The 27891-nt window shown below is 40.9% G+C and overlaps 5 protein-coding genes across 18 annotated transcripts in view; 1 reads left to right on the top strand and 4 right to left on the bottom strand.

The window, feature by feature from the left end:
• Positions 1-40: 40 nt before the first annotated feature.
• Positions 41-4762, bottom strand: ALiX (programmed cell death 6-interacting protein-like protein AliX). Its single transcript, XM_033481161.2, has 16 exons — positions 4629-4762; positions 4318-4535; positions 3883-3998; positions 3482-3609; positions 3120-3398; positions 2942-3043; positions 2635-2857; positions 2436-2559; positions 2195-2372; positions 1970-2131; positions 1753-1896; positions 1458-1673; positions 1235-1384; positions 1025-1166; positions 765-953; positions 41-682 (listed from the first exon to the last, which is right to left on the bottom strand). The coding sequence occupies exons 2-16, from the start codon at positions 4521-4523 to the stop codon at positions 576-578; spliced, it is 2466 nt and encodes an 821-aa protein (XP_033337052.1). The 5' UTR covers positions 4524-4535; positions 4629-4762; the 3' UTR covers positions 41-575.
• A 119-nt stretch (positions 4763-4881) lies between these two features.
• On the top strand, positions 4882-7400 carry Mdh1 (malate dehydrogenase 1). 2 transcript variants are annotated; one of them, XM_033481163.2, is made up of 6 exons: positions 4882-5022; positions 5228-5349; positions 5690-5885; positions 6142-6464; positions 6544-6921; positions 6988-7400. In XM_033481163.2, exons 2-6 carry the CDS (start codon positions 5347-5349, stop codon positions 7087-7089), a joined length of 1002 nt encoding a protein of 333 aa, XP_033337054.2. In that variant the 5' UTR covers positions 4882-5022; positions 5228-5346; the 3' UTR covers positions 7090-7400. The 2 variants fall into 2 exon arrangements, with proteins under 2 accessions (XP_033337054.2, XP_033337053.2); XM_033481162.2 differs by lacking the exon at positions 4882-5022 and having other exon boundaries at positions 5209-5349.
• Positions 7384-20842, bottom strand: Ufd4 (ubiquitin fusion-degradation 4-like). Of its 8 annotated transcripts, none has more exons than XM_076518304.1 (24): positions 20775-20842; positions 20550-20645; positions 20092-20415; positions 19416-19461; positions 19189-19328; positions 18883-19117; positions 18475-18815; positions 17356-18409; positions 17023-17145; positions 15764-16160; positions 15460-15495; positions 14979-15242; positions 13439-14899; positions 13082-13368; positions 12672-12932; positions 12378-12576; positions 12041-12241; positions 11620-11876; positions 11334-11504; positions 11021-11236; positions 10700-10944; positions 10058-10628; positions 8933-9975; positions 7384-8865 (listed from the first exon to the last, which is right to left on the bottom strand). In XM_076518304.1, exons 5-24 carry the CDS (start codon positions 19326-19328, stop codon positions 8583-8585), a joined length of 7785 nt encoding a protein of 2594 aa, XP_076374419.1. In that variant the 5' UTR covers positions 19416-19461; positions 20092-20415; positions 20550-20645; positions 20775-20842; the 3' UTR covers positions 7384-8582. The 8 variants fall into 8 exon arrangements, with proteins under 8 accessions (XP_076374419.1, XP_076374421.1, XP_076374420.1 ...); XM_076518306.1 differs by having other exon boundaries at positions 11334-11492; XM_076518305.1 differs by having other exon boundaries at positions 11620-11867.
• Positions 20843-21020: 178 nt separating this feature from the next.
• LOC117226569 (uncharacterized) lies at positions 21021-23420 on the bottom strand. Of its 2 annotated transcripts, none has more exons than XM_033481034.2 (4): positions 23020-23420; positions 22086-22938; positions 21575-22009; positions 21021-21495 (listed from the first exon to the last, which is right to left on the bottom strand). In XM_033481034.2, exons 1-4 carry the CDS (start codon positions 23146-23148, stop codon positions 21467-21469), a joined length of 1446 nt encoding a protein of 481 aa, XP_033336925.2. In that variant the 5' UTR covers positions 23149-23420; the 3' UTR covers positions 21021-21466. The 2 variants fall into 2 exon arrangements, with proteins under 2 accessions (XP_033336925.2, XP_033336927.2); XM_033481036.2 differs by having other exon boundaries at positions 22086-22861.
• Positions 23421-23553: 133 nt separating this feature from the next.
• toc (toucan) overlaps positions 23554-27891 on the bottom strand; it is a 34025-nt gene continuing 29687 nt past the window's right edge. For all 5 annotated transcript variants that reach the window (XM_076518301.1, XM_076518300.1, XM_033481032.2 and 2 more), the window contains one exon: positions 23554-27038. In XM_076518301.1, the coding sequence (XP_076374416.1) occupies positions 25861-27038 (1178 nt within the window). In that variant the 3' untranslated portion in view covers positions 23554-25860. The remainder of the gene's footprint in view (positions 27039-27891) is intronic.

Here is a 27891-nt window from a genome sequence, read left to right as displayed (position 1 = left end):
GCATGTAGAGTGCAACAATCTGCAATACAGAAAACTGCTATTAAAGAGAACATTCTAATTTATTACAAAAAATATATAATATACAATTCGAAACGAAAGCACAGTTGCAAACAGTGTTACATAGCATAGAATCAGTAATATATATATATAAAATTGTTCGTCTATGAATACAAAATTAAGGCAATAACCATACAGCATTATAATTTGGTGGCGTTATTAATAATCGTGTACTGTACGTTGTTCTGTTACAAAATATATTTATATGTTGCCAAAGCTGTAGACCTTCCATTTCATTTCATGAAGCATTATTTAAAGCATAACTTACATCATGTATTGATGCATGTCGAATGCATCAAAATTCAACTGGATGAAATGCAACAACAATCAAGGAGAGATTTGTCCTCTAAATTGATCTTAAAAGTTATTTTATTCATATCGGACAAGATGAGGTGTAATTGAAATATATTTTGCTTTAAATTCTGCGACATTATTACATGTAAGCTTTTCTTTGCTGCTTTCATACGTTCACGTGTCTATAATTGTAATCGTAATACATGTAACATACAATCTACTCTTCAAAATGGATTATGGCCAGGTGGTGGTTGGTTTCCACCATAGCGTGGCATAGTCGCGTATCCACCATAAGGGGTTGGTGGCATACCCTGATACGGATTGTAATTTCCTGAAAATCGAATAATTAATAACAATTTCCTCAAACGTGTATAATTCTGTATGCTTTGTTTATCACTGATTATGCAATAGACCTTGAGAAGGATAAGGCATTGTGGCATATGGATTATACGTTGCAGGCATGGGAGGCGGAATATATGCAGGGTATGGTGTTGCAGGACCAGCTCCGTATGGTATAGGCATTCCTCCTTGATAGTGTGTAGGGTACGGTAATTGTGATGGTGGACTTTGTTCGGATCCAGATTGATTTTGGCCAGGCATTCCTGCGTACATATAAATCTCCAAAATCAAATAGAAGAAAGAAGAGTGGATTATTATCATCTATTATCTATACCACTGTGATGAGTTGGAATGGTAGGGGTGGTAGCTGGTCCAGTATGACTCAAATTTGTCGTCAAATCTTTCAGTAGCTCCTCTTTCTCGGTTTTCCGAGCGAAGCAAAAATCAGATATTTTATTTTGGAAGACCACCAGCAACTGTAAAATCAAGTTACTTTTTGATAACAGCAGTCTTACGCTTGTATTGTGTCTGTGACCGAACGAACCTGTGTTAAATCGTTATAGAACTTTGCCCCTTCGTTTAAATTGTTTTTTAATTCCTTATATGAATCATAAGCAGCTGCAAGTTTGCACATCATGGCTTCTCTCGAACTACCACTGCCAGATTGTTCGTTCGTAAATTCGGCATGACACCTCTGAAAAGTTTGATTGAAAAATTAATACTGCACGCATTGTTTGACGTGTAATAAACAAACGATTTATAAATACTTGAATGTCGGCAATCAACTGCTCCTGTCGCATGACACTGTCTCTCACTTGCTTCTGCAAAGGTCCGTATGTCTTTCCTATATTTTCCACAGACAAGTTCGGCTCATCGATTGCACCATCCTTAGCAAGCGCTGACAGGAATGTCGTTTTCATATCGGTAACAGCGGACTGTAGTTCACTTTCTATAACATCGCGTTCTGCTTTCAAAGTTTCCACCTTAAAAGAAAAGAGTCTTAATGTAAAGTAATTACGGCATCGAATATAAACAAAAAATAAATAAATATAAACAGCTTACAGTTTCCATAAGTTTCCTAAGTTGTCCAACCGTATGGCTTTCCTGTACAGCTGATCCAGTTGGTACTACATTGATCATAGCACTGTCGTCTAAACTTAAAATTTCCATACCTTCCCTGTGGTTTTCGTATTTTTCACGAACAGTCTATACGAAATGATATAATAAGTATCTCAACGTATGTACAGATACTAGTACAATAATTTTCCACCCTATTTACCTTATCAGCTGTGACTGCGTTATTAATAATTTCACGGTATTTTCGTAAAACAACATTAAACTGGTCTTGCAGACGAGAACTGGGTGTTCTTGTCCAGCGTTCCTTGAATTGTTCTCTCAATTGATCATCAGATTGTCGTTCTTCTTGAAGCATTCTTTCGGACTAGAAATATATTACAAAGAAATGATTATTTTTAAGTATCATCATCATTACACTTCTACTTACCTCATCCAAGAGTTCTTTATTTCTTTGCAAAAGATCAGGCAACTCGGTCATAGCGTTTTCTAAAGCCTTGATTCCACCTGCTTCCTTCACGTACTGGGCCTTCTCCAATAAAGACTGAGGTAATTCAGTACCACTCGTATCCTCGATGGCGGCAGGTAAATTTAAACTCGCCAGAACACTAAAATAACAGGATGATTAGACTAAAAATTCCTTAAACGAGTAATTTCAATTTTTTCTGTACCTATTCAAAACCTGTGTCATTTCTCGTAGTTTCGAAATTTCTGAATTTACCAATTCGTTGCGACGGAGATCATAAGATGACATTGCTTGGTGGACACTAACTGGCAACAAATCATCGAAAAGATCTGCAATGCGAAGCAAGATTATATATAAAATGTAATCGGAGCAAATACATTATTCGACGATGAAATATGACAAACCTTTGAAATTTGTACTGAATACGTCCGGCATAGCTAGTAATTTTGCAACATGGGCTTTACCCACAGGCTCCAAAGATTTTACATCTGGTATCCTTTCATGATAAATGAAGTCGTTATCCTTCTTCACTTCCGTAAGATTTCTTTGAGCTCGATTCGCATAATCTTGGAACAAGGCAGGCTTGTTTGAGCGCTGTTGTGCTGCCTTGAACAATTCTACAGCATGCTAAAAACAAACACTTCAATTATTATCTCAGTAAACTAAAGTCGTAACATGAATCAATTTTACTTTACGCAGAATAAAACTTACCTCTAGTCTAGCAATTTCTTCTCCAATGGTTTTATTATTTTTACATACTAACGATTGATAAAATTCAGACATTGCTCGGTATCCAGCTTGCTTTCCAGCTATCTATATTAGGATATTAAATATCACTATTCAATCAGAATGTTGTTCAAATACTAAATACAACAGAATATACGCATACCAAAGGAATCCATTCTTTGTCCCAAAATGCCCTGAAAATCTCTTTTTGGAACAACTTTAATGCATCTGCATATAATTCCTCAGCTTGTGCGGCTAGTTTAGCTACAATTCCATCCTTCATGGCGTCGTGAATTGCTTTATGTACAAATATTTCTTGAGCTTGAGCAAGCATCAGCGCAGACAGTGCACCTAATGTTTCTGGGCTAATGTCAGGTGTTGGTTCTTGCTGAATCGCCATCATAACATTTCCTTTAAGATAATTGAAGATGCCTGCAGATTGCTGAAACACGTACGATAACATCAAATACACAAATATTTGTAATTCCTTACATTGTACAGAATTATCTTAACCCAAGTACTTACCTGAAATAATTTAGCTGCCAATTTTAATCCTTCATCGTTATCCAATGATTGAGTTGCAGCTACTGAACTTTGAAGGGCAGCAATATTAAATAATACACATACTTTTTCATAAGCTAATGTACTAATAGCTGAAACACCAAATAATATTATGAAGTTGGAATTATAACATAATATAGTACATAATTATCATATTCCCAAATTTATAAACAGTTTAATGTTGTAAAATAGAAGAATGTCTAAAGTGTCCTGTTGTATATAACGTATGGTGTTAAGAGTATGATTGATATACTTGATAACAGCTTTATCTTATCTATTTTAAAACCAGAGCCAAAATTAAGCTAATCTATGCTATCTTACTTTATTACTTATAAAACTATTACGTGTATCTAGTAAAATCTTACTTAAACTAAGTTTTCCACCAAATATGGTACGATCAAATGCATCTTTCCATTTGAATGGGATCTGTAATTCGTGAGCAGGTATCTTACCCTCTAATGCGCACAATTGATCATAATAACTAGAACAAAAATATTATACTTTATTATTAAAAATCCAGAAGTCTATACTATCATTTATCTATCTATCTAACTACAATATAATCTTCACATATTGTAATATATTTTTGACTATATCATTCTTTCTTAATTCATGTCAGGATTCGAAAACGTCATGTTGATTAATGAGCACAGAATTCGATTGTAACAGCTTTATCGTTTCACTTGATCATCAACGATAAACATATAATTAAAAACGCGGTATACAATGAAAAGCATATTGTTTAAGGAATTAATGTAATTATTATCGAAATAGTACTTGATTAAAAAGATGACTCATACCTGTATATAACCTCCAAGCAGCTTTCATACTTCTCGAAAGCTCGCCACAATGCGTTGTTCCTTAATTTGCTAAAATCGGCGATTGCTTCCGTATAATCTTTTTGATTACCCGCACTGCTGTACGTCGATTTAATGACGTTTGTTAACGGTTTAATAACATCGACATCGGACGGCTTCTTTAAAGGTACCGCAATCAGCTCGGCCATTTTGACGTATGCCTGAAATCGAATTAACGATGAGTACCACTGACATCCGATGTTACAAGCAACTTGACAGTACAGTCGCAACAAAATTTACTGAAAGACACTTACAATTATACTGTAAACAGCACTGAATATTCGAAGACACGATAACAAACTTTCGATCAACAAATGAATAGGAAGATACAATACATTTCGAAAATTAAATTTGATAACTATTCGACCACTTGTGGGAAGTGAAAGTATTTTTCAGCCCTCTAGTCGCAAGTATTTGAAACATCGTCATTCCCTTGGATTGGACACATACATATGTTTAAATAAATTTTTGAAATATCTGTAAATATTATGCAACAATATCTTGCTTGTCTAGTATACAGACTCAAATACGGTCGGCAAAAATCAAACGTATAAACTTTTCAACGATTCCTGTTCAAATTAAATTTCCCGTACGTGAGACATATTAAAAAAGACTGTTTGAAAAACAAACAGTTGCTCAACTACATAAGTACGTATAATTTTTCCGAAAATATCGATTATTCTTCGTGATACTAACATCGTTATCGCATATGAACGTCTCTCCCGTCTCGCGGTCACAGTCGTCGATAAATTAATTAAATATTACTATGGTTTCGTCGATAGAAAACGCGAAGTCAGTTCGCTAAAATATTTTGCCTCCCGCGCGAACATTCGAATTCAAATCTATCTTCCAGGCTAGTCGCTGTCAATGTTATTACACCAATCAGTTCGACCTCAACACTTCTGGAAGATTCTATCACTCTCTTTGAGATTGCTTGGAACTGGTTTGTATCATACTAAACGCCGGTGAAACATGGTAAGTGCCAGCCATCTTCCACGTATTATTGCCCTTTATCGAACAATTTACGATGTTATTGCACATTGTATATTGTAAAACCACGGCTTAACCTACATTTGACCTTCGTATGTCATTCAAAATATTACAATCATTTTTTGATAGTTATTATTAAATCGTGGACACGGCATTCATTTAACCACCTGCATCCCGAATCATTTCTATCTGGGTACCATTGTTTCAGCAAGGGCTATAATTTCCCTTGCACAATATACGACGTCACAATACATTCTACTGAATCAAGTTCAACGAAATACAAATTTGATGTGGCATGGATTAATTTTCTCCTTTACATTTTCAGGCAGAGCCAATTAATGTGGTGGTTACAGGAGCTGCAGGGCAAATTGCCTATTCCCTGCTGTACCAGCTTGCTGCTGGATCAGTCTTTGGTCCAAACCAACCAGTCAATCTTCGTTTATTAGATATCCCAGTCATGATGAAGGTGTTGGATGGGGTGGTTATGGAACTGCAAGACTTGTCTCTTCCTCTTTTGAGAGGTAAAGACACAAGGTTATTTTGACAATGAAAAATTCAATTACCGAATATTCTTTGACCAGTGGATAAAATTGTACAATGTTAGAGCATGAAAATGAAATTTCCAAAAAGTCATTTGGTCTTCTTATGCAACATGTGCAAAAAGTACTTGTTACATAACGTATAGTATATTATGTAACACGTTGATTCTATTGGAGCATACATATATATGCTCTTACGATTGAAATCATAAATATACATGGATGTTTCATTTTGCAGATGTTGTGCCAACTGCTGATCCAACTGTTGCTTTTAAGGATGTCGCTGCTGCATTTCTTGTTGGAGCAATGCCCCGAAAAGAGGGAATGGAGCGCAAAGATTTGTTAGCTGCTAATGTAGAAATATTCAAAGTCCAAGGGGAGGCTTTGGATAAATTTGCCAAGAAAGATGTTAAGGTGTTGGTGGTTGGAAATCCTGCCAATACAAATGCATTGATTTGCTCTCACTATGCACCATCCATACCAAAAGAAAACTTTACTGCCATGACCAGACTGGACCAAAATCGTGCTCAAGCAGCCTTAGCAGCACGATTGGGTGTGCAGGTATATTTAATGTCACAATACATTTGTATATATTACATTAGAAGATGTAATTTATACCTAAATTTATAACTGCAAACAGGTTGACAAAGTGAAAAAAGTCATTATCTGGGGCAATCATAGTTCGACTCAATATCCTGATGCTGCGCATGCAACTTTTGCTGATGCAAGTGGCAATATTTCGGTAGCCTCTGCTATGAATGACAAACAATGGTTTAACATTACTTTCGTAGAGACAATACAGAAACGCGGTGCAGCTGTGATTGCTGCGAGAAAAATGTCATCTGCGATGTCAGCTGCGAAAGCGGCCGGTGATCATATGAGAGATTGGTGGATGGGTACCAATCCAGGAGAATGGGTTAGCATGGGTGTCCTGTCTGATGGAAGTTATGGAATTCCAAAGGATATTGTATTCTCCTTCCCAGTAACCATACAAAATAAGCAATACAAAATCGTCCAAGTAAGCATTCGATATACCTTGTGATAGATATTTATCACATAGATAATAATTATCATAATTTTTTAGGGACTTCCAATCAGTGATTATGCAAGAGCCAAGTTAAATGTTACTGCTAAAGAGTTGGAAGAAGAACGCGCAGAAGCGAATACTGTTTTACAAAAAAAGTGACTAGGATCGCAACAACGTAATTATGAAGACCCCATACCCCGTTCAGCAAAATTGTAAAGACTAAATTTTTGTTCATGGTATATGTAATGTGATGCGACACCATGGTCCTAAAAAGCCTTCAAAAAGGACACCAATGGAACCGTGTAAATTATATTAGCGGTATTACGTAGTTCGTACATTATACGGGACATAGTGATATGCATATCTTTTCTAAAGGGCAATGGAATTGTTAAACACATACGTTTATATTCATAGACTGTATAAAACATGTAACAAATTACGTTGAAGAACATGTTATACTTTATAACGTTTTTTTGTTCTCTTTTATTCTTTTCCCCAAGAATCAATAATAATTTATATTACAGTAATAGTAACTATTCCTCATATCGATATCATTAATCAATCTTTTTTCACATTTATATTATTTTCATATCTTTTCTTCTAGACACTATTATTACAGGTATATTGATTTCCGCCTATAATTATAATTATCGAGTGAGCATTAAGTAGCATATTGTACAAAGATGCAGAGTGCTCAGCTTGCATAGTCTTGTGAACGGTTTCGTTCATTAAAACGTTTTCCATCGTTCTCGTCTTTAAGTTTTGCCTGTCTGTTAATGATGCTGATACGTTCGGCTAAAAGGGACAAACATTTGAAGCTGTGAAACTTGGTCTGGATGCTAAAATACATCATCTCATAGTGACCAATAAAAAAAAAAAAACTTAGCACTTTGCACAGGATAATTTTGATTTACACTGTTCTCGTGCATTTCAATAATGACAATGTGTGTTACAGTACCGTAGAGGCATGCTAACAAAGAAAATAGAAATTTTTATCAAGGGTGTCTCTTTTTCCTTACAATACGAATCACTTTCAAGCATAACAATACTCCACAAAGAAGACAGTACGAACATTCGTTCTATATCGAGGAACTGTAAAGTTCTTGTTCCACAAGGACAGCAAATATGTATACTTGAAAACACTCGCGTGTATTACATTTCTTTTTCTTTTTTTTTTTTGAGAAAATACAATTTCTATTGTATCGGACAAAACTTGTTATCGCATCGTATGATCATCTGGAACGGATAACTTGCGACAATCATTTTTCTTTTCATCTGTTCAATTAATAAGTTGAATCCTGTTCCTTATTCGCATTATTAGATACCGTATAAATCAGAATGTAATTACGTAGCAAATATTATGTCTTAGAATAGTCGCGTTACGCAGATAGCTATTATTTTATTTAAGCGAGTCTAAACACCTTGTTACGCGTTTCCGTTCCAGGCCACGTGTTAAATCTTTTAAACTGATTTCTATTGGACAATTATTTTCGGTTTTCTTTTTCGAATAATATCAAGGCCAGACATTTTGCTTTCGAGTGTAGACCACACAGTTCGTTCTTTGAAGCAAAAGTCGATTCGCACGCTTTAAGAGCGTGTACCTTTTCTGGTTCTATTTACCACAGCAGATTGATGCCCAACCAGAAACAAAATTAATTTAAATGGAAACCTCTTTCCCTAGTCGCGGCCAAGAGTCTCTCTTTAAGTGTCTCTTCAGTAGGATACTCTGGTAATTTTAAGTAATGAACACAGGTGTTAACGGAGGGATAACCACCTGAGCCAGCGTCCACTTTTCTCACCACAGTTAATCTAGGATGCAAATTACATAATCCACCAGGAGGTAAAGCTGAACACCCGGTCGCAAACTGTAAGAAAGCCTTTCTTTCTGGGCCAGTTAACGAAACTAGAACGTTCACGAATCTCTGGAATCCAGGACTGTAACAAGAAAAAGAAGTTCGATTCAGATACAATTACAACATGCACAATTAACGTGTCTATTTACCTCTCTCTCGTATAACCCAACTTAGGCTCAGTGTAGTTGAGCAAATCTTCTCTAGTCCACTGTGGATTTTGTTCACCGCAGAGCATCGCCCTTATCTCTTCGGGACTGAAAGCATGGAGTTTCTCCATTGGGAAGACCTTTGAGAAACCAGATCTAAACGACTCGAGCTGCTTCGAGATTCCTCGATCGAGACAGTAATTAACTGTCAGTTCCGCGTATTCCCTTGCATTTTCCATAGTGACCGCTATGTCCGCGCCACCTTCAACCAATTCTACTTGATCGTGTCCGAATATCTTTGAGCTGGGAGAGTAGGTCATCGTTAAAGCCAGATCCTCGATAGGCACGGACATCCCAGACGGATGGGCGATGCTCAGAGATGTTTCCTCGTCCGCTGAATTGCGACCGTCCGAAAATGTTCTGTCGCGTTTAGCAGTTGCGGTTTGGATCTCTTTAAGGAACTCGCCTCTTACTGGATCCACGTGCACGAGATCCTCTATATCCAAAAGACCCGCGTACCATGGAGAAGGTACGAACGCGGAGTACGCGGCATCAGCTTCACCCTCTTCTGATATGAAGCTGCTGGACATACTGGACGACATGCTTTCCTGGGTGACGCCGGACAAGCCGATCTTCTCGTTCACATTGTTTGTGATGTCTCCGTGACACATTAACTTTAAGAAAGGACGGGACAGCGGCAAATCTACTAATCTATTATCTTGCAAAACCTTCGCCAAGAATACACCCAGGAACCAGAAATATCGCACAGCACGCTCGCAAGCGGCTGAATCCTGTGGTAAGGGAGCAGGGAACAAGCCGCTTGGTCGTGTCACGTAATATCCTGCCGGTCGAACCTGATCGCTAGAAACTCGGATTTGTTCCTCCGTATCTTCTTGCGATTCCTCGTCGTCGCACAGCCACAGACCTAGGTCTTTGCGCTGCAATTCTGCTGCTACCAATGCAAAGAACTCTAATGTTGGTCCGAGACCAGTTCCTTCTTCACCAACAAACTCAACTTCTAATATGCTTTTTCGACTCGCGTGCACCTGCAATGGAAAATAATCGTGACAGTAGGGAGAATGATTGATTACACGAGATATTTGACTTTATGAAACACAAATTTTGTACCTTCAGCACTTGTTCTGCCCAGTCTAATAATTTCTCTCCCCTAGGTACGCTCACTCTTTCGTGCTTGAGTCTGCCAACACGGAATTCGTGGCTGTCGTCGCGTCGCGGACTCAATCCTGGCGCTCTTTGTCTTTCGAGAACGGCGTCCCTCTGCGTTTGAAGCCACACAATGGACCTGGATGCCCCGAACGCGGTGCAACTGAAGTACAATCGTCTGGTTTCGAAAGGCAGCAGGAACGGACAACTCCTGGCTAACTCCTCGCACCAATTCGGCAACGCTCCGGCAGCTAGGGCCAACGGGTCTTGAATTTGTTGCACGATTTTATTCGTGATCTTCTTCGAGGTGAAGTCGTCAGGGTGAACGCAACACGTAGATTCCTCGGACTCGTCGTAGTCTATATGTTTGCCATCGTCGCGAGTCGTGCTCAATACGTAAACGTGCCTAAGAAGTTGTAACACGTCCTCGACGGTGCACGCTGAAGAATTTTGAGTAGCATTGCGGGAGTACAGCGTCACGATTGGTGTTGCTCTTCCTGATGATTCTTCATCCCTAGCTTCTTTGTATATTATACTGCAAACAAAAGACAAGTTACATACACGAGTAAGAAACAGTTTGTTCATGTACATATGAATGTGCATTACGTATAATTTGGTTCCCATATTCTTCTTAGTTTTTCCTGCCGACTTCCTAGCTCAGTAAGCTGCATCAACTCCTGCACAGCTTGAAAAATACTGGCGTGCGGTTCAGTGAGCGGTAACTCGACATCCGGTACACCTGGAAGGCCTGGGCCTTTCAATGTCAGCAATAGCCTCGGCATAGGCAGCGACCCTACGCGAGCACTGGATTGTGTTTCGCTACCAGGTGGTGGAACTTCCAGATCTGTTGTCTATCAACGAAAATTGTGTAATAAGAATAAGAGAATTGTTGCGTGTCGTGTAGATCAACTGTTTGCCCTCACTTACTTGATTAATGTTCGTTCGGCCAGGTCGAGGATCGAAAGCGGGTATCAAAGCTGAGAATTGACGTTTCAACACGAACTCGTCGTCCCAAGCACGACTCTTGCTACTCTGAGAAGCCTCCTCTTCCATAAACGTTGCCAACAAATTACGGCTTACCATCACTTCTTCGTAATCTCCTTCACAGCCATCACCTTCGTCTTCATTTTCCTCATCGTCCTCCTATTGAAAGCGAAGAGAAAAGAATTACGCATTACACTGTGTTACAGAGACTCGTTAATTTACAAAACCAAATTTATATAAAGTTCCCGAGACTCACTTCTTGATCATGTTCGTCGTTATCCTCTTCCTCCTCGAGGACAACATCCTCGTCGTCTTCTAATTCCGTCACGAGGGTTGGTCTGTTAATGATCCTAGCACCACTAGCACTAGAACTCGCAACACCTCCACAAGATTCCAAAAAGTCCTCGAGACTCACCTGTAGCAATAACTGCTTATTACATTATATAAAATCATACACTCGATGATCAATACCATACATAGACATGAACATATGAGAAAAGGTATTCGAACACATGTTTGTCCGAATATTCACCGATCCTTACCTGTTCGCTATCGCTGCTTGTACTAGTCAGAGACATTGTTAACGCTTGTCCTAATCCAGCACCTGTTGTTGTCGTAACACCGCTGCCTGCGACTTGACCGCTGCTGGTTAAGCTTGGATAACTTTGCGCGGTGCTTAGTAAACCACCAGGGAAATTAGGATTCAAGGCGAGACGAACTAAGCTTGACACAGAATTAGGTCCGCGGGAATTTGAACCAGTATTGGAATTAGAAGCGATGTGTTGTCCACCTGTAGGTCCTACGAGGGAACACTTTGTTAGTGGAGTATGAAAACGTTACTTTGCGTTCCGATAACCAGTTGGCAATTACGGTTCATCGGAACACAAAGTTGGCGTTGGGCAGTACAGCTGATATACGGAAAGATATGTAGATAGTGTCTAGCAATATTTCATGAACACTAACCAAACGTTCTTCTTCGAGTCATTGCGGTAAAAGTTCCCAACAAACCGGTAGCTGTTGTTGGTTCCAAAGTATTGCTAGTATCTGAACAAGCAAGGTTGGGGACAGACACAGACATGGGATTGGTCACGACAACAGGACATCCTCCGGTTGTGTTTTGCGTAGACGAGCTAGCTTCTTTGTCCCGACTGCATTCTTTGGTAGCTAGTTCAGAGGAAACGTAATATGTGAGTATGTTACGCTTTTTTTTACACATGGAGCAGCGATAAAAAACGATTAGTTTTTATTGAGATTATATGGACAATGAATAAGAGAGAAGGGAATAGTGCTGTTCTCATACCATCAGCGATTCCAGAATGTCTTTGTACAGGTTTTATCCTTAACGAATTATCCTCAGACTCGCCTGACACGCTAATTCTAACAGGCACTATACTAAGTAACTCTCCGCTTAAAAAGCTGTTAGTATTGTTGCGTAGCCTGTCGGCTCCTTCTCTGACACGGTCAAGTGCTTCGGCTGCCTCGAGCAAGTTTGCCACTGGCTGTAAATGTATTTCAACATAAAATTAGTACAAATGCTATGCACACTGATGTGATACATGTATATGTTAGATCAATGATTACGCGGGCATCACACCTTATTTCCTCGCACAGTAGCAAGCAACGGTTTCGAACTACTAGATGCACGATTGCTGTTACTGTTGCTGGAACAGTCAGTGTTAAGGGCAAGACTCTCAACAATCGTTGCCAGATCACTTGTCACGGTAGTGTCGGGTCTTGGGTGTAATACAACCGACAATTCGCTAGTCGAGTTTGCTCCACCTTCACCGGTTACAGCGACAACCGCCTCAGCACGAGCAACCGACAACACACTCTCTGCTATCGATTCAGCCGCTTGCTGCTTGCAACAAACACAAAATTTAAGCTGCTTTGAAACCGGTGTGAGATTCTCTACTCTAAGTCGCACATATTTCACTGCGTTTGAAGAGTGTACAGTAATTCAAAGAACACGCCTGCGATTCTGATGCAAAAGAACGTTGATCGTACCTTAGCCGCCAAGTTGTCTGCACTTGCTGCTTGATCGGTAGACGCTACCGAACCACGCATCACGGTATCGGTGCAATCCGGCAAGCTAGGAGTACTGCTGGATTTTCGTCCTGTTAGCACTCCGGTACCAGTTTTACCTTTTGTTCCATTATCTGAGTCTAAGCCCGCACCAACTAGTCTTAAGTCGTATTTCCCTTCTGCGCCCATTCGATAGGAATTGGAACCTCCGTGATCCCATGTTACGTCTATCCAGCCGTTATGCAATTCTCCTGTTACGGTACCTTCGCCTGAAAGAATAAATACTTTGATGACTCATTATCAGTATACACGTGGATTTGAAATAAAAGATTCGCATACCTGGCGGTATGCCGTCCTGATCCCTCCATTTCCAATCTAGGCCTCTAGCAACTCTAGCACCAGCGACCAAATGACGAAGTACTTGGGATTTAATTAATCTTCTCAATCTTCGGATTCCAGCCTCAGCTTCTCTAGCAGCACGACCCAAGTCCTCGCATACGCCAGTAACTTCACCATAAACTTCGAATCCGGATACGGACAAGTAATGCGTGTGGCCGGACGAGTTCTTTCCAATCTGTTGCAATCGCAGGTGACGCCAACCTTGCGTCTCTTCTGTCGTCAATTCTAACGTCCACGTAGCTGTGTTCCCAGGCTCGTTCAGCGATGTGTCATCGACGTGAGCGTAGAGATGCGTCCAGTTGACTCCGTCTTTGGATGCTTGGAACAACCAGTTTCGCAGAGCGCTTCTACCATAGCCTTTTGCGTGCCTCAGCGTGTAAGCAGTCGGGATGATCCAGACCCCCAAGTCGATCGAGAACCACGCTCGCTTGTCATCGTTCGTGTGACAATTCAACGCCGAAGGATCACGACTCAAAATATCTTCGAGTTGACCGTAGGGCAGATTTCTCCCATCGCTAGATGTGACAACGACCAAACCGTATTGGCCTGGATTCACCCACTCGCTGCATGACTTTGAATTCGTACCGATCCAATACAATAAACCATTTTCATCAAAGTCGTACTGATACTTGAACGTTATCCTGTTACCCTCTTTTAATTTCTTCACAAACGTGAATGTAGATCTATCATGATCGTACCACTGTTTCGCTACCATTCGCAACAAATGGTTCTCCAACTGTTGTATGGTGCTCAAAGGTTCCATCTTCAAGCTACGACCAGACCTGTCTATCAGAGAGCTCTCACCAGCAGCTTTTTCCAAGCGGAAGCGCAGTCTTCTGGTCAGAATTTGCAAGCCGTAGCCGGAGCCTGGCGTGTCGTACAAGTAGACCGGTAACTTCTCAATAGATTCCAGTACAGAGACCAATTTGTGGACTAGAATTTTCGCGGAGTTGTGTACCTTGTTCACATCCGTCACGTGGAAACAATTTTTAAATACTACTATTCGTTGCATTCGAAGCTTGGTCGCTCTTAATGTCGGCGGCTGTGGTCCTGGCGGAGCTGCCAACAGGACAAGCAACGCCTGAACTAGGCCGCTGGAATGCAGCTCATACGCGGATACCTTCCCTTCTTCATTCAATAAAAGTTTTAGTTCTTCTAGCGTGCTTTGCAGTATGCTACGCCATTCTCTGTTCCCGGCTTGTTGCTTCTGACAAGCCTTCTCTATCTGACTGACGATAACACCTAACTTGGCGACCACTCCACGTGGTTGAGCCTGGGCAGCTTTGAAATAACGCTCGTAAATGTCCTGAGCTTGCATTTTCACTTTCTGCTTGATGGCTTCGATCTTGGATCTCAATCTTTTGCCTCTTTTTCCGGCCCAACCTGCGGAAAACTCTGGACCTGAAATATAAGAAAGAGCAATGAAAGCAAAGAGTAACAGGGATTGTGTTGCACAAGCACATAAAACACCATCGCTTACCTAAACTAGTTTCCGCCGTGAAGGAATGCTTCGTGCCTCGATTCGACTCAAAAATAAATCCAGGCAAATCCTCTCTCAAAATAGTCACCTGCAAGCTATCGCTATTATGAATGCCCAACATGCTTTCCCTTCTGCTGGATAATGCCCAATTTCCTACGATCAGCCGGGTCGTGCCAGGACGCGACAAAACAGGCTGGCTAACAGAGTTTGGTTTCACTTGGCTACGAGCTCTTTGCAATTTCTCCAAGAATTCGCCGCGATTCTCTGCAATGCATATAGTCCAGTAATTGATACGGTCTGACCGACCAAGCAGGCGGTGGTGAAGTTATATTCAATGAACCGAATAATGTTGTGGCAGTAGAAGAATGTTCAGATCATGCATGCAGCAGAAATATAGGAGTTGTCATGCGACCGATGATTTAACACTGAAGGGTCTGGGAGATCGTGCGCAACTAGGAGAGTCCAACATGTATGTACCTACCTTCGGTGGTAAGCGACTCTGTGTTCCTCCCTTTTCCTGTAGGCAGTTAGTAAAACCAGTTATTTACTAAACTATTCCCCTCGCGAATAGAAAGTTAATCACAAATGAATAAAAAAGAAAAAAGAAAAAATATATATATATATATGTATAAAATGTAAAATAAAAAGTGATTCGAACAGGGCCAACAAAATTGGCGCGAAGGGTGTAAGGAAGTGAAGGGAACACTTCAACGAGAAAGACAATGGCAAGATGGACGAGACATGATGAGAATCTGATGTTGATGTTATAGAAAAGAGAAACGCACCTGATGTATCTGTTCCACCCTCCGGGCTTCCGCTGGAGTACATTGTCGCCAGTTTTCCGTCGAGTATAAATCGGAACCATCCGTTGCTTCCATTCGATAGTTCTAAGGCAGCTGCGTCTGACCAAACATACAGGCAATCGCGTCCTCTGCAGATACACCAATCTCTCCAATGATATGCTCTTCCTACTAAAAGCTCTCTTGCGTCTTCCATTCTTTGTTCTTCCCCAGACTGATTCGATTCCGCTTCCGGATCCGGTGCACTCTCTTTTGGTCCGGCTAATGCGGCGACTTTCGAAAAGACTCCCAAACGAGCGAAATGTTCTAGAAACTCATCTTTGCTTTTTATCATCAAATCTTGTATCATTTGCAAAACCACTAAGTGTCCGGCCTCGTCCTCCTATTCAGATGAAAATAGAAAAAGAAAAGAGTAGTTTAAATGGCGTTCAGCGATGCTATTGTTAAAATCAGTATCGAATTTTTAAGTTAAAAAGATATTTCTGGTCCTTTGTTCTTTTTTTAATTTTTTTTTTGGTTCTTGATTTAATTACGTGAAGTAAGTACTACACAAGTTTCTACGAATTGTCTGCTGTTGTCACGTTGACTGTGTGTAACATCAATGGAACGGCACAATCTGATTTGTGAGCAAAACAATTACGCGATTCAATGAAATCACAAGCAAATAATGCCCAGTAATCCCATCAGCAGCAGGCAGACAGTCGACAGAAGTGGACAACCAGCTTTGCATCTAATCCTTCATCATGTTCATCTATATATCATAGAATAAACTTCCACTCTCCATTCACCGAAAAGGTCTTTGAACATCTTTCTTTTTCTCGAATCAACTTTTTCAAAAGTACTTGCCCTAACTGTCCTCTTATGTCACGTTCTGTGCTAAAATATATGTTGCTCATTGGGCCACGTGTACATTAATGCGTATAAGAGTAGTTAAAGAGAAAAAAAAAGTATGTCTCCACTCTATGTTGTAGATATATTTTATAGTATCGCAAAATATATATACATTAAACGAACGTTCTTTCAGAATAGAAGTAAGACATGCTTACGTATATATGTTAGATATCACGCTTTATAGAAATTATAGAACGAACGCAATAATGTTAATGAAATATTTGCGTAGTTATTAATGAAAAAACCCAGTGAAGAAAAAAAAATAAAAAATATTTGGGAGCGTCACGTATAGCAAATAGGGGACACAAGGGGTCTTCCAACTAGCGATTGGCAAATATAGAATTAGACGTTACCGTCTTATCAACAATGTAGTTCAGGGAACTGGAAGACTTGCACGATGAGAGGCAACGCAATTTTGGGCCAATATACGGCTTGAGAGGCGGAGGTGGTGGTGATGGTGTTTTTAACTCAAGCTCCTGTGAACAGTCTTTACTAAATCACTAGAATTGTCTGTTTGGCTGCCTGCCTGCCTGCATGACTACTAACATGTTCAAAATATGTTATCAACTAATCCTGTAATAATATTAACTTGTTCATAGGACCTAAAGAAATATATACATACATATATACATAAAAAGAGAGAAAGATAATTTTGATCATAGAAAGATTCGATCTCCCAAGCTTACCTCGTTGTCCAATACATTGGCAATCACCTCTACAAGCATAGCGCCGCAATCTCCTGTTCTATCGGAACCGCATGTTTCAACGAGCAGATCCGGTTGAATATAATGCACCATCTTCCTTATTAGACTTAAACTGGCTTTTCTAACGCTGGGCAACATTGATGATTGAAATGTTGCACAAAATACCGGCAACAGACGCTTCAAATAAACCGGAGCCATTTCAGGGTCGCCTTTCGGTTCTGTGAATTCTGTCTCGGTTTCTGGTTTCCTGTGCTCTTGATTCGGCAGCATCCATTCCCCAGGAGACTGCAATATAGCTGCCACTTCTCTGTGACCCTCGTCCACCCGTTCTCTGGCTTTATCTAGTGGAGTTTTCCCATCTTCGTCTCTTAGATCAGGATTCGCACCATGCTTAAGCAACACCTTAGCGATAGCTGGTCTCCCGAAGCAAGCTGCATAATGCAAACTAGAGGATCGTTGCCCTTTATTAACATCCGCTCCCCTATCGCATAAGAATTCGACCATCTCTTGAGTGCCAAATGCAGATGCCCAATTGAGTAACGTTTGACCAACATCATCCATAAAATTCACTTCGATGCCGCCAGAATCTATAGCCTCTATCAATGCGTCCGTATCCTTGGATCGAATACAATCAATCAGTTGTCTATGAGACTTCTCTCCGGCGCTGTCCAAACGTCTCAATCGTGGTAACAATGGTCCAGACGGACCACCGGTTGTATTACGATTTAACGCTGATCGTCCTTCAAACAGCAGAACCAATAATAAATCAACTAATCTCATAGAATCAAGGGCGCACCGCTCGTCGCCTTTCAAAGCTTTCTCGATTGCATCCGGCAGTTCGGAACGTAAAAGATCATGGGTTATAGAAGGTGATCCTCTGCAAAGCGTCGATAGTAGGCTAATTATAGTTGACACAGAAGCGCACGATTTTGCTTCTGGAGTCGGAATCGTTGATGCTGTGCTAGAAGGTGGTGGTGTCTTTGGATTTCCAGAAGTCGTTGCTATTGCTGTACCAGGCCCTGCTGCGTTCGACAACCTGGAATCGAGAAAAGTTAGAAACCTGTATTGCTCCACTGTAGCTTAGAAATTTTAGAAACGTACCTATGCAAAAGTTCAGAAACTAATCCATTTGATGCTAAAGGAGCGGGATCTGTGTTTCGACGTGAATATCTATCGGCGAGCGATGCGAAACAACGAAGCGCTCCATCGGCAACGTGTGCATCCTCGTGTCTGAGTAATGTTGACAGCGCCTCGACACAATCCGGCAATGATTTATCTTGAGGTTCTACTTTCCCGCACAGACGGGTCACTACGGCCATTGCGGAATGCAGGGTGTCTCGGTGAACACGAGCTCCGTGCTCTCGGATAAAGCACAAGGCACATGGAAGGCCACCAGCTTCGAATACAGCACCAGCTTCCCTTGCGCAAACGAGTTCCAACACCTATGGCAATGATGACATTACAAATGATTCTCAAATTATATTATGTAAGAAATTAATTCTTTGATACCTTTATGCACTGCTCAGCCAAGTCCCGACTAGTTCTGGAACCTAATCCAGCTCCGGATAGGCGACTGCAAATAGCTTTTACAGCACCCTCCATTGCTACTACTCTGCGTGTACATTCTGCAGAAACGTCCAAGTAATATGTGATGGCCCGAGCAGTCACTTCTAAGACACTATCCGGTGCAAGCTCATCCAAAAAAATTCTACATAATGCAGGGAGAAATGTGCGTGGAGGACAGCTGCAGTCAGAATAATAGTTTTAGTATAATCAGTTGATACGCATAACTTATACCTAACAATTATGATTTACCATTCAAAGCATCGATCAACATTATCAGACATAAGTAGTAACATGCACAATTGCTCTAGAGCAATTAACTGCATGTCCCTTTCATCCCCTTGGCCCATACTGAGCCACTCTAGTAGTGTCTCCGGATCAACATCAGCCATCTGTTTACAGGTTACAAAACGAATTAGTACTATAAATATTTTCATTATATCATTATTTTAAGACTAAACAATAATAATGAAACTTACATTGTAAGATTAATAGCACCAATTGAATGTATTTTAAACTGACAATCTGAAAACAAAAGAAAGTTAATGAAACTGTAAATGATTTGCAGTGTTGTTCTAGTTCTTGTTAATCCACTAAACAAAAATACAATTTTTCTGTTTTTGATAAGTGTCGATAAAAATCATGTATAATTCATAGAAAAAAAGATATTGGAATAGGTGAAATAGATGAACAAGAATGTCCATAGAGTCTCATGAAACATCCAGAAAAGTCATAGTCAACGTCTACTATTAAGAATTCCATTGACAGTAGTGTTCTCCCTTCCATGTTTCTTTATTCTCAACTAAACATGATTTCTGGGAAATTCAAAGCATGTAAATAATCATCGATAGTAAAGATTACATTCGGGAACCTGTTCCAAAATGTTCAGGAACATGATAAATAAAGGCACGTGGTTTTAAATTCGATATCATAAAATTGTGTTCTGTCGTCGAGGAGGCACAAAGACAGGTGTAAAAAAATTTGTCATGACGACGGCCGAAAGCGTGAGTGCCTTTAATAACATCTCATGTAACCTTCGGCAGGTTCTGGAGAAACAGTTGTTACCGCGCATTTGCACTTTGAGACGTAACAAATGACTCGAAAAAACGATCGCATACAGCCACGGTAAATAAAGCTCGTTCGAGAGTAACGTACCGTTGTGCACAGTATTCCATTATTCGGAAGGGGTCAGGTCGCCATCCTTCCAAAGTCGTGTCGTTTTCCCACTGCGAGAAACAACGTAACCGTATCGTCGAGCTTGGTCCGTCAGCGACACAAAAATCTGATCGAACCAACGGACCAACAAACCACTCCACCGAACGAAAAGATTTCACTTTACCCTAGTGTCGTCGTATATTGTATTTCGCCATTTACGCGACGTTCAGGCTATAGTTCGATGTCACAACCATAGACAATTGTAGACGAATAATCTCGGTGTAAAAGCACTTAACAGTTCGCAGCGTCACTGGTGCCAGTCCTCTGGAATTAATCGCGAAAGAGGGAAATCTGTATATCATTTGAATTCATGTAGGTCCGATAAAATCGTTCGGAATTAGAAACCACTATTTGTCAGATATTGTGGTTAATTAATTGATCATTTCCAAGAAACATACCTTCTATGAAACACTGTCAATGTAACACGCAGCACTGATGACGCAAGTCTCAAATTCTATGGATTGATATCACAGCTAAATATCTTGTTTAAAGCTCTGAAAGTTAACATATATTGTTGAACGTTACGTTAATAAATTACAACGAGATTTATACAACGAAGCACACAATTTTCCACTCCATGCAAAGCTGTGTGTATTCTTGTAAATAAAATTTGTAATCCTAACCTTTCCAAAAGTCGTGTTTCTAATAGAGATTACTGCTTAATAGTCATTCACCCCGCTCCGACTACCTTAAAGTAACTAAACAAACTGAAAGCCCTCTCTGACACTGCCATACTTTATGTTCCGATTGCAGCGCCATCTAATTTACATCATTTGCATTGCATACATAATTAATAATACAGGGTAATGCAGGGAGAACATACGAGATCCACATATGTACATATTGTGATTGAAAAGCGTATATATATATATGTTTTGTTTGTTATTTTAATCAATAAAAAATATATCATTTTGATGTAATAACCTTAAGTACTGTATGTCACGTATAACAAAAGAAACAAAGTAGAAAATTTTATATATTAAATATAATCTGCACATTGAAAACTTTTGCCATCAGATGGCACTTTGTTCTTCCACTTATTATCGTACATTCTGAACTTAATTTGAATTTAATTACTTTTTCGAATACAATGCTGTATGAGATAATAAGTGGAAATTACTAATGATACTATTATATTCTTCAGAAAATTAAATTTATGCGTTCCAATTGTTTTTATCTTATATTAATACTATTATTAGCAAAATATCCTTATATTAACGCTATCAGCATTTATTCAAAAATATAAAATCATACTGAATAAAGTATTTTGAACATTAACAGGAATCAGACTTGTACTTTTCTGCAGGACAAAGCGTTAACGAATCTTCCTTTTATGTTGTACAGCTGAAATTGTTGTAAAACATTTTCAAACTTAATTCCTCTGTTACAGAAATGTAAGGGCATCATATACTTGTGTAGTTACCTTTCCTTTCTTCTATGACCTCTTTTCTCCTTTCTTTTAATTCTGTAGGTAAACTCTCCAGCATACTTTCAATGAAATTATCAAGAACTATCGATCTATTCATAGATGTTACCGGTGCTCTGCAAACGGGACATTCCCTTTTCTTCTTATTCCATGTAACAATACAATGATGACAAAACGTATGCATACAATTCAGAGTCGTTGCCTTCACAAATAACTCGGAGCACACGCTACAAGTCAATTGTTCATCCATTATATTGCTAACTTTATTGATTACACTTTCCTTTTGCTCCTCCTCTGTATTTATAGTAATTTGAGTGGGTAGAGTTAAGTCTATGGTATCCAAGATTTGAATTCCCGTTGGATCGTTTACAAATTCTAAAAATATGCAACTATCGTTTATGACGGCAGGCCTCAATTCGGAAGGACCAGCAACTACAAATAAAAAGTTCAAATTACTGTACTCTATACCTAACAATTTAATAGTCCTATTATAAAGTAGAGCTATTACCATCTGTGTGTGTTGCTTCAACTTCAGCTTCTTTTTCTTTTAATGCTTTTTCGGTCTTCTTTAACTTTTCCTCTAAAACTGTTTTTTCATTTAACAATTGTGCCTGTATACTTTTCTCCTCTTTAACTCTGTTTTCCATAACGCTTTTCCATTCCATCTGCTGCTCTTCTCTCCACTTTTCCATTTGTTCCCTCATTTTGATCTCCAACTCTTCTTTCTCCTGTTTACTCACATCCAATGCTTCTTGCCACTTTTGTTTCTCATCATTCAATCTCTTTTCGAATTGCACTCGTTCGTTTTCTAGTTTTTCTAACAAGTCAGCATACATTTTATGCAAATGCTGTTCTTGGATGTTACCGCTCTCTATTTTATTTTCCAAAATGTTAATTTGTTTTTTTAAGTCTTCCGTGTTTTCTTTAGCAGCACATTGTTGCATCAAAAGCTGTTCCAACTCTTGCTTCAATGTGTCTTGTTCCTTTTGCTTTGTCTGTAGTTTTTCTTTAAGAACTCTTTTCTGACATTCCTGACTTTCTGAAAACGTTTTCTGCTCAATAAGTACATTATCCAATATCTGTTCGTCTATCCTAGGCTTCTTGGTTCTGCGTTCCTCTTTGACAGCAAGAGTGAACATATATCTAAACCGACTGTATGTACTGAATTGTATAATATCTCCTTCATTGAGTCTTTTGTTCTCTCCGGATACAAGAGAAACATCATTGACAAATGTAGTGGAAGAACTAGTATCCTTAATAGTCCATTCTTCGTTCCCTTCACATCTGAAAATACAGTGCCTTCTAGATATCACTGCATCCAAAATGATTTCATCATTGTCTCTAGCACGACCTATCCTGAACTGTTCAAAGTTACAAATTTCATTAATAGAGACTGTGAAATAATGATCATAAATTGTTCTGGGAAAGTGCTTATTTGATACCTCGTTTTTATCAATGTGTATATTGTGAGTAGCACAACTATCTGTGTGAAGTCGTACCAAAATAGGCACAAGTGGTTTTGTATCAGAATCATCCAATGTTATTCTCTTTCCTGTCTTCGAAGATTCCATCGTTTAAAATCACACTTTTTAAAATAAGCGGGCTAAGGACAAACGTCGAATGACGTTCTTTCCCCTCCTATGTATTAACCTATCAATGAAATCTTTTTAAGTATATAAGATAATAATAAATAGAAGATGATAAAAATACACAAGAAGTAGTGCGACAAAATTTCGCGTGGTTACTTGTCAACAGGAAAATAGGAAATACACCAATACACTGTGAATCGGATCGATGGCGACCTCTTGCGGCATGTCCTTCATCTAAAATGATAAACCGTGATCGTGAGAAATTCTATTTTATCGGCAGCTGGATACGAAAATTAACAAAAATAGACAGTGACAAATTTACTGTATGCATACATCTATCGTTTACTATTGTAGGAAGTAGATGACGTTAGAAGAGACTCTACGGGATTTATCTTAATTCAGATAATATTTATTTGATAGGTATATAATACATTGAATTTGCCAGCACATGTGAGAGAAACACACACTTCTCGGCGAATAATACTTGCTGTTTCCTTATAATTCGACACCCTCCAAATATTCCTATACTACTGCTACCGAACATACTTTTTTCCCCTCCAAGTTGTCCATGGAACAGAGTGTTTCAATTCTTTCGAATCGACATATGCACGTTCGATCGACTATTTATCAACGCACGGCAGTCGACACGACAAAAGTGATGCCTGTATTATCAACTGTAAACACGATATCGCAGCGAAAAACGGAGCGGTTAAAATTGAATCGCGTGGTCTAATGTCGACAATAAAATGCTTGATTTGCTAACAACAGGAGTTCGCGAACTCTTCGTCTCCTAAAAGTACATCTAGGTCCTATTACGAAATACCGCTATACACCAACCAAACATATTTACATTTTCCTAGAATTTGGTCCAATTAAAAAAAAAAAAGAAAACACTCAAAACTGCATCAACTGCGTAAACTGCAACGAACAAAGATACCGTTATAGAACGAAAAATAATATGATACAGGATATAGTGGGTCCAAGAATCGTACAATCGGCAAACTCCTGCTGCAAGCAAACATTGTTCATCGCAACGTACTCTTTTTCGCCCATGAAAGAGTGTCGCGACTGTTACATCTGCCTTGATAAAATGTCAAACGTTATAAAAACTCATTGTTCGCAAAGAGTCCCAGACACGAGACTTGTGATGGTCGACACGTGGACTGTAGTAGGCAAGAAGAAAAATTATTGAATCGATCCGAATGCGACGAACCACGATAATCGTACTGTTCGGTAAGCTGCATATGTAATATTACATATGCGAAATATACGCGTGTATATATCTCAACGACGAGTTAGTGTTGGTCGTGAGAGCACAAATATTTGTTTTCCCCCTTTCGTTTCGTCTCGCTATTCATATTTGCTCTTTCCTTTTCACTTTTCATCGAGGATCATCGCTTTGACTGACGGTCGTTGTCTATGTACAATGTCTGCGATAAAGACTAATTAATTTATAAACATCGTTGTTGTTTATGTACAGACGAAATATAAACGCATTATACATTATAAAACGGACATGTGTAAAAGTGTCGCGAATCAAACAAACACAGTGTACAGTTCTCAGAGTCGAGGCTGTCGAATTATGCGCCGGTTCTTCAGCCAGAACCGGCGCAAGCGTTTCGCGGTTAATTAAGCTAGATGCTTTGCCAGCGAAACGATTGTACGGACAATCATTAAAAGGAGGGTTCTTGGCACCCTCGAGCCCCTCGAAAAGCCTCGAGGTCTCTGATCGAACCCTGCGCACACCTGTGTGACCCGATTCAATTCGGTTCTACGAAACGCGTGGCTTCGCGAATCGCCATCGGTAGCCCGTGAACATCCTACCATCGATCAATCTTCCAACGAAAACGATTCGATAATCTCTACGCGCACTTTTCTCTATTTTAAAGGAGACTTCTCTCTTTGAACCCCCTTCCGGCGAATACAGGGTTCGCCTAAGCGTCCATCGATACAACAACAACTCAAACTTGCCTACAGTCCTACCTCGGTAAAATTTCACAGAACCATGTCTTTACAAATAAGGGATGATTGTTACGGACTCGAACGAACCCTGTACGTCGAATGGATCCGTCACAGACCTAATCCACAAACGGTGTCATCTCATCTACCCCGTTGGTTATAAATAATCCTGACAACAAAATCAAGTTGCTGCGGAACCAGTCAACGAATACATTGCAAGATCCGTTCACGCTTCGAAGCAACCGGAAACCATGGACTAATTACGAGTATGGACACGGAAGGCGGCCGTGTCGAGAAACAAAGATACACGTCGAAGAAAAGTCAGCTCGGCGAGAAGAGTCACTGTTCGGAAAAGAGCACACTTGCACACTGTAAAAATTGTCTCTAATCTAAACGCTCGTGCTCGTGGCTTCCAGGAGACGATCACCAGCAATCGAAGCATGCTGAAGCTATCGCGTTTTAAGCTCTCGTAACAGCAAACTCGTCGGACCTCCTCGCCGGGGTCCGGTATAGTAAACGCGTATCCGACTCGATTCCTCGCGGATCTACGCCTACGCCGATCGCGATCGGATACATACAAGTATAACAGGTACAGACGGTAATAGAAAAAGGTGCGCGTACATAGAACGAGTTCCGGCGACGAGAGTGATCGAGCGATCATCGAGCGGATGATCTATACGCGGCGTTTGCGTTTGGGGCTCTGGATCGCGACAAAACGAAACGTCCACGAGGACGTTACTTGATCGGTTTGCCCCAGGCGAACTGTATGGGCAGCGGCGGGATGTCGCTGCTGGTCGACGACTCGTCCTCGCTGCTAGTTGCTGATGTCTCCTCGGAGATCATCGCCTCGCCGCCGGCCTCCTGCGGCCTTTGTCCTCCGCCGCAGTCGTCGGCGACAGCGGCAGCGGCTGCGGCTGCTGCAACCGCGACAGCGACCGCGCAATTCGACGAGGACGAGGAGGACGAGGACGAGGAGGTCGACGAGGACGAGGACGAGGGGTCGCTCCTGGGTCTTCGCCGGGGGATCGGGGTGGAATTGCATGATGGGGACCACGCGGACTCCTCAACCCGCGTGGGATCGGTCACGGAGATGCTCTTCGACCTAGCTCTCATGTCTACCGATGATCTTCTGGGCGTCAATCTCAGCGATCCCTGTCTGGACACGGATGCGGAATCCGGCCTACTGATTTTCGAGGGCGTGGCCAGCGACCCGTCCGCGCTGCTGCCGCTCTTTAGCATCTCGTCGTCGATCTCCAGGGTCCAGGAGACCGAGTCGCCCTTCTCCACCATGAATTTCACCATCGAGGACGACTGGGGACCGTTCTTGTCCGGCGAGAGAGTGTGCTCGACCTGCTCCGGGCCCAGGGACCGCGACAGCCTAGGCGTCAGATTCGCAAGAACGGTCACCACCTCGTTTTTTTGACGCAGCCTCCACTGCAGCTCCTCGTTCCGCTGCGCCAGACGTTTATTCTGCTTCGAGATCTGATGGATAGACTCGTGCAGCACCTCGTTTTCGTGGGCGATCTGCCTCTCCAGGGACTCCTTACACTGGATCTGTGCCTTCAAATCTTCGCACCGAGCTTCCAGCGTGTCCACCCGCTGCTGCAACGCGTCTTTGTCCTCGATCTCGCGCCTGCTGTTGTCCAGTTCGGATCGCAACAGAGCGATCTCCTGGCTGCGGATCTCCAGCACCGAGCGCAACGATTCGACTTCCGCCGTCAACGCCGCTCCCTGATCGTGTACCACCGACCGTCGCTTCAAGTCCGCTTCCCTGCGTGTGTATTCCGCCTCTTGTTCTGCTCGCAATTTTGTTAACGCGGCTCGATGTTCCTTTGCGGCCTCGCTCAACCTGCGTCTCTCTTCCTGCAAAGCCGCCTCCAGCGTCGCGGCCTGCTCCGCGTGTCGAGCTTCCACTGAAAATGAAAAGCGTATGTAAGCATCTTTATACCCTTGCAGTTCACGCCATAGGGATGCTCTTGGTCAACTCCATGTAGTAGGATAACGAGAATACCTTCACAGGTGTGTCTGAGAAGTCGTTCGGATAAAAGAAACGGGAAGAAAAACAGAGATGAACCGAGGGAGAGAGGCTAGGACGAATTCGTCGAACGTGCCAACCTATAATTAACCTCGATGAACGTTACGTGGTCACTAAATCGAGAGAGAAAGAGAAAGAGAGAGAGAGGTGTTTGTGATGGAGCGTGTGCGTGGCCGCTTTTGAAAATTCTTCGAGCCGGGCCGAGTCGGACAGTGCGTGGGCCACCGGCCGTCACGCGGATTTTAATTAACAATTGCTCCACTTTAAACCTCTGCCACCGACATCGGAACCATTAAACTTGTTACCAGGAGAATATCATTATCATATATACGACACTGTGCCTGGCACGAAGCGGATGAGCCGTCGCTGCCGATTCTAATGCGAAACCTCCACAAATTGACCCTTAACCCTACGTCTTGAAGAACGTTATTCATTTCTTTGCAACTCGAAACCAGAAATCACCAGACTGCGGATTTTCGTGTGAAATAAAATTTTTTTAAACAATTGTTAAGCGTTGCAAGTATTTCGGAACTGTTCGGATGTTCCTACAGTTTTGCATTTGATCTACTAATTTCTGTCGCAAAAGCATCAAATCCGCAGTGTAACACTGCCAAATCCGTCTCGTCTGTCTTTAGCGAGTGATCAAAAGCCTCTTCGCTTGGTTGAACCGTGCAAGGAAAGCCGGGGTAATTCGTGGCTACAAAATCGAAAAGGAAACAATGTGAAAACAA

Source organism: Megalopta genalis, chromosome 2, assembly GCF_051020955.1.
Source record: "Megalopta genalis isolate 19385.01 chromosome 2, iyMegGena1_principal, whole genome shotgun sequence".
Taxonomy (NCBI): Eukaryota; Metazoa; Arthropoda; class Insecta; order Hymenoptera; family Halictidae; genus Megalopta; species Megalopta genalis.
The sequence above is the reverse complement of the archived record's forward strand: the minus strand, read 5'-3'. Positions and strand labels throughout refer to the sequence as shown.

What these genes read in the sequence shown, in the direction of transcription:
- ALiX (XM_033481161.2), bottom strand. Translation starts at nt 4,523, where the DNA reads ATGGCCGAGCTGATTGCGGTACCTTTAAAGAAGCCGTCCGATGTCGAT. An exon ending in ACGCAGTCACAGCTGATAAG is followed by an intron (nt 1,897 to 1,969) that starts GTAAATAGGGTG and finishes CATTTCGTATAG; the next exon opens with ACTGTTCGTGAAAAATACGA. An exon ending in CATTCCAACTCATCACAGTG is followed by an intron (nt 954 to 1,024) that starts GTATAGATAATA and finishes ATATGTACGCAG; the next exon opens with GAATGCCTGGCCAAAATCAA.
- Mdh1 (XM_033481163.2), top strand. An exon ending in CAGCACGATTGGGTGTGCAG is followed by an intron (nt 6,465 to 6,543) that starts GTATATTTAATG and finishes AACTGCAAACAG; the next exon opens with GTTGACAAAGTGAAAAAAGT. An exon ending in AGCAATACAAAATCGTCCAA is followed by an intron (nt 6,922 to 6,987) that starts GTAAGCATTCGA and finishes ATAATTTTTTAG; the next exon opens with GGACTTCCAATCAGTGATTA.
- Ufd4 (XM_076518304.1), bottom strand. Translation starts at nt 19,328, where the DNA reads ATGGCTGATGTTGATCCGGAGACACTACTAGAGTGGCTCAGTATGGGC. An exon ending in CTACTGTGCGAGGAAATAAG is followed by an intron (nt 12,577 to 12,671) that starts GTGTGATGCCCG and finishes ATACATTTACAG; the next exon opens with CCAGTGGCAAACTTGCTCGA. An exon ending in ACATTCTGGAATCGCTGATG is followed by an intron (nt 12,242 to 12,377) that starts GTATGAGAACAG and finishes CCTCTGAACTAG; the next exon opens with CTACCAAAGAATGCAGTCGG.
- LOC117226569 (XM_033481034.2), bottom strand. Translation starts at nt 23,148, where the DNA reads ATGGAATCTTCGAAGACAGGAAAGAGAATAACATTGGATGATTCTGAT. An exon ending in TACACATTGATAAAAACGAG is followed by an intron (nt 22,939 to 23,019) that starts GTATCAAATAAG and finishes AACTTTGAACAG; the next exon opens with TTCAGGATAGGTCGTGCTAG. An exon ending in TGAAGCAACACACACAGATG is followed by an intron (nt 22,010 to 22,085) that starts GTAATAGCTCTA and finishes TTTTATTTGTAG; the next exon opens with TTGCTGGTCCTTCCGAATTG.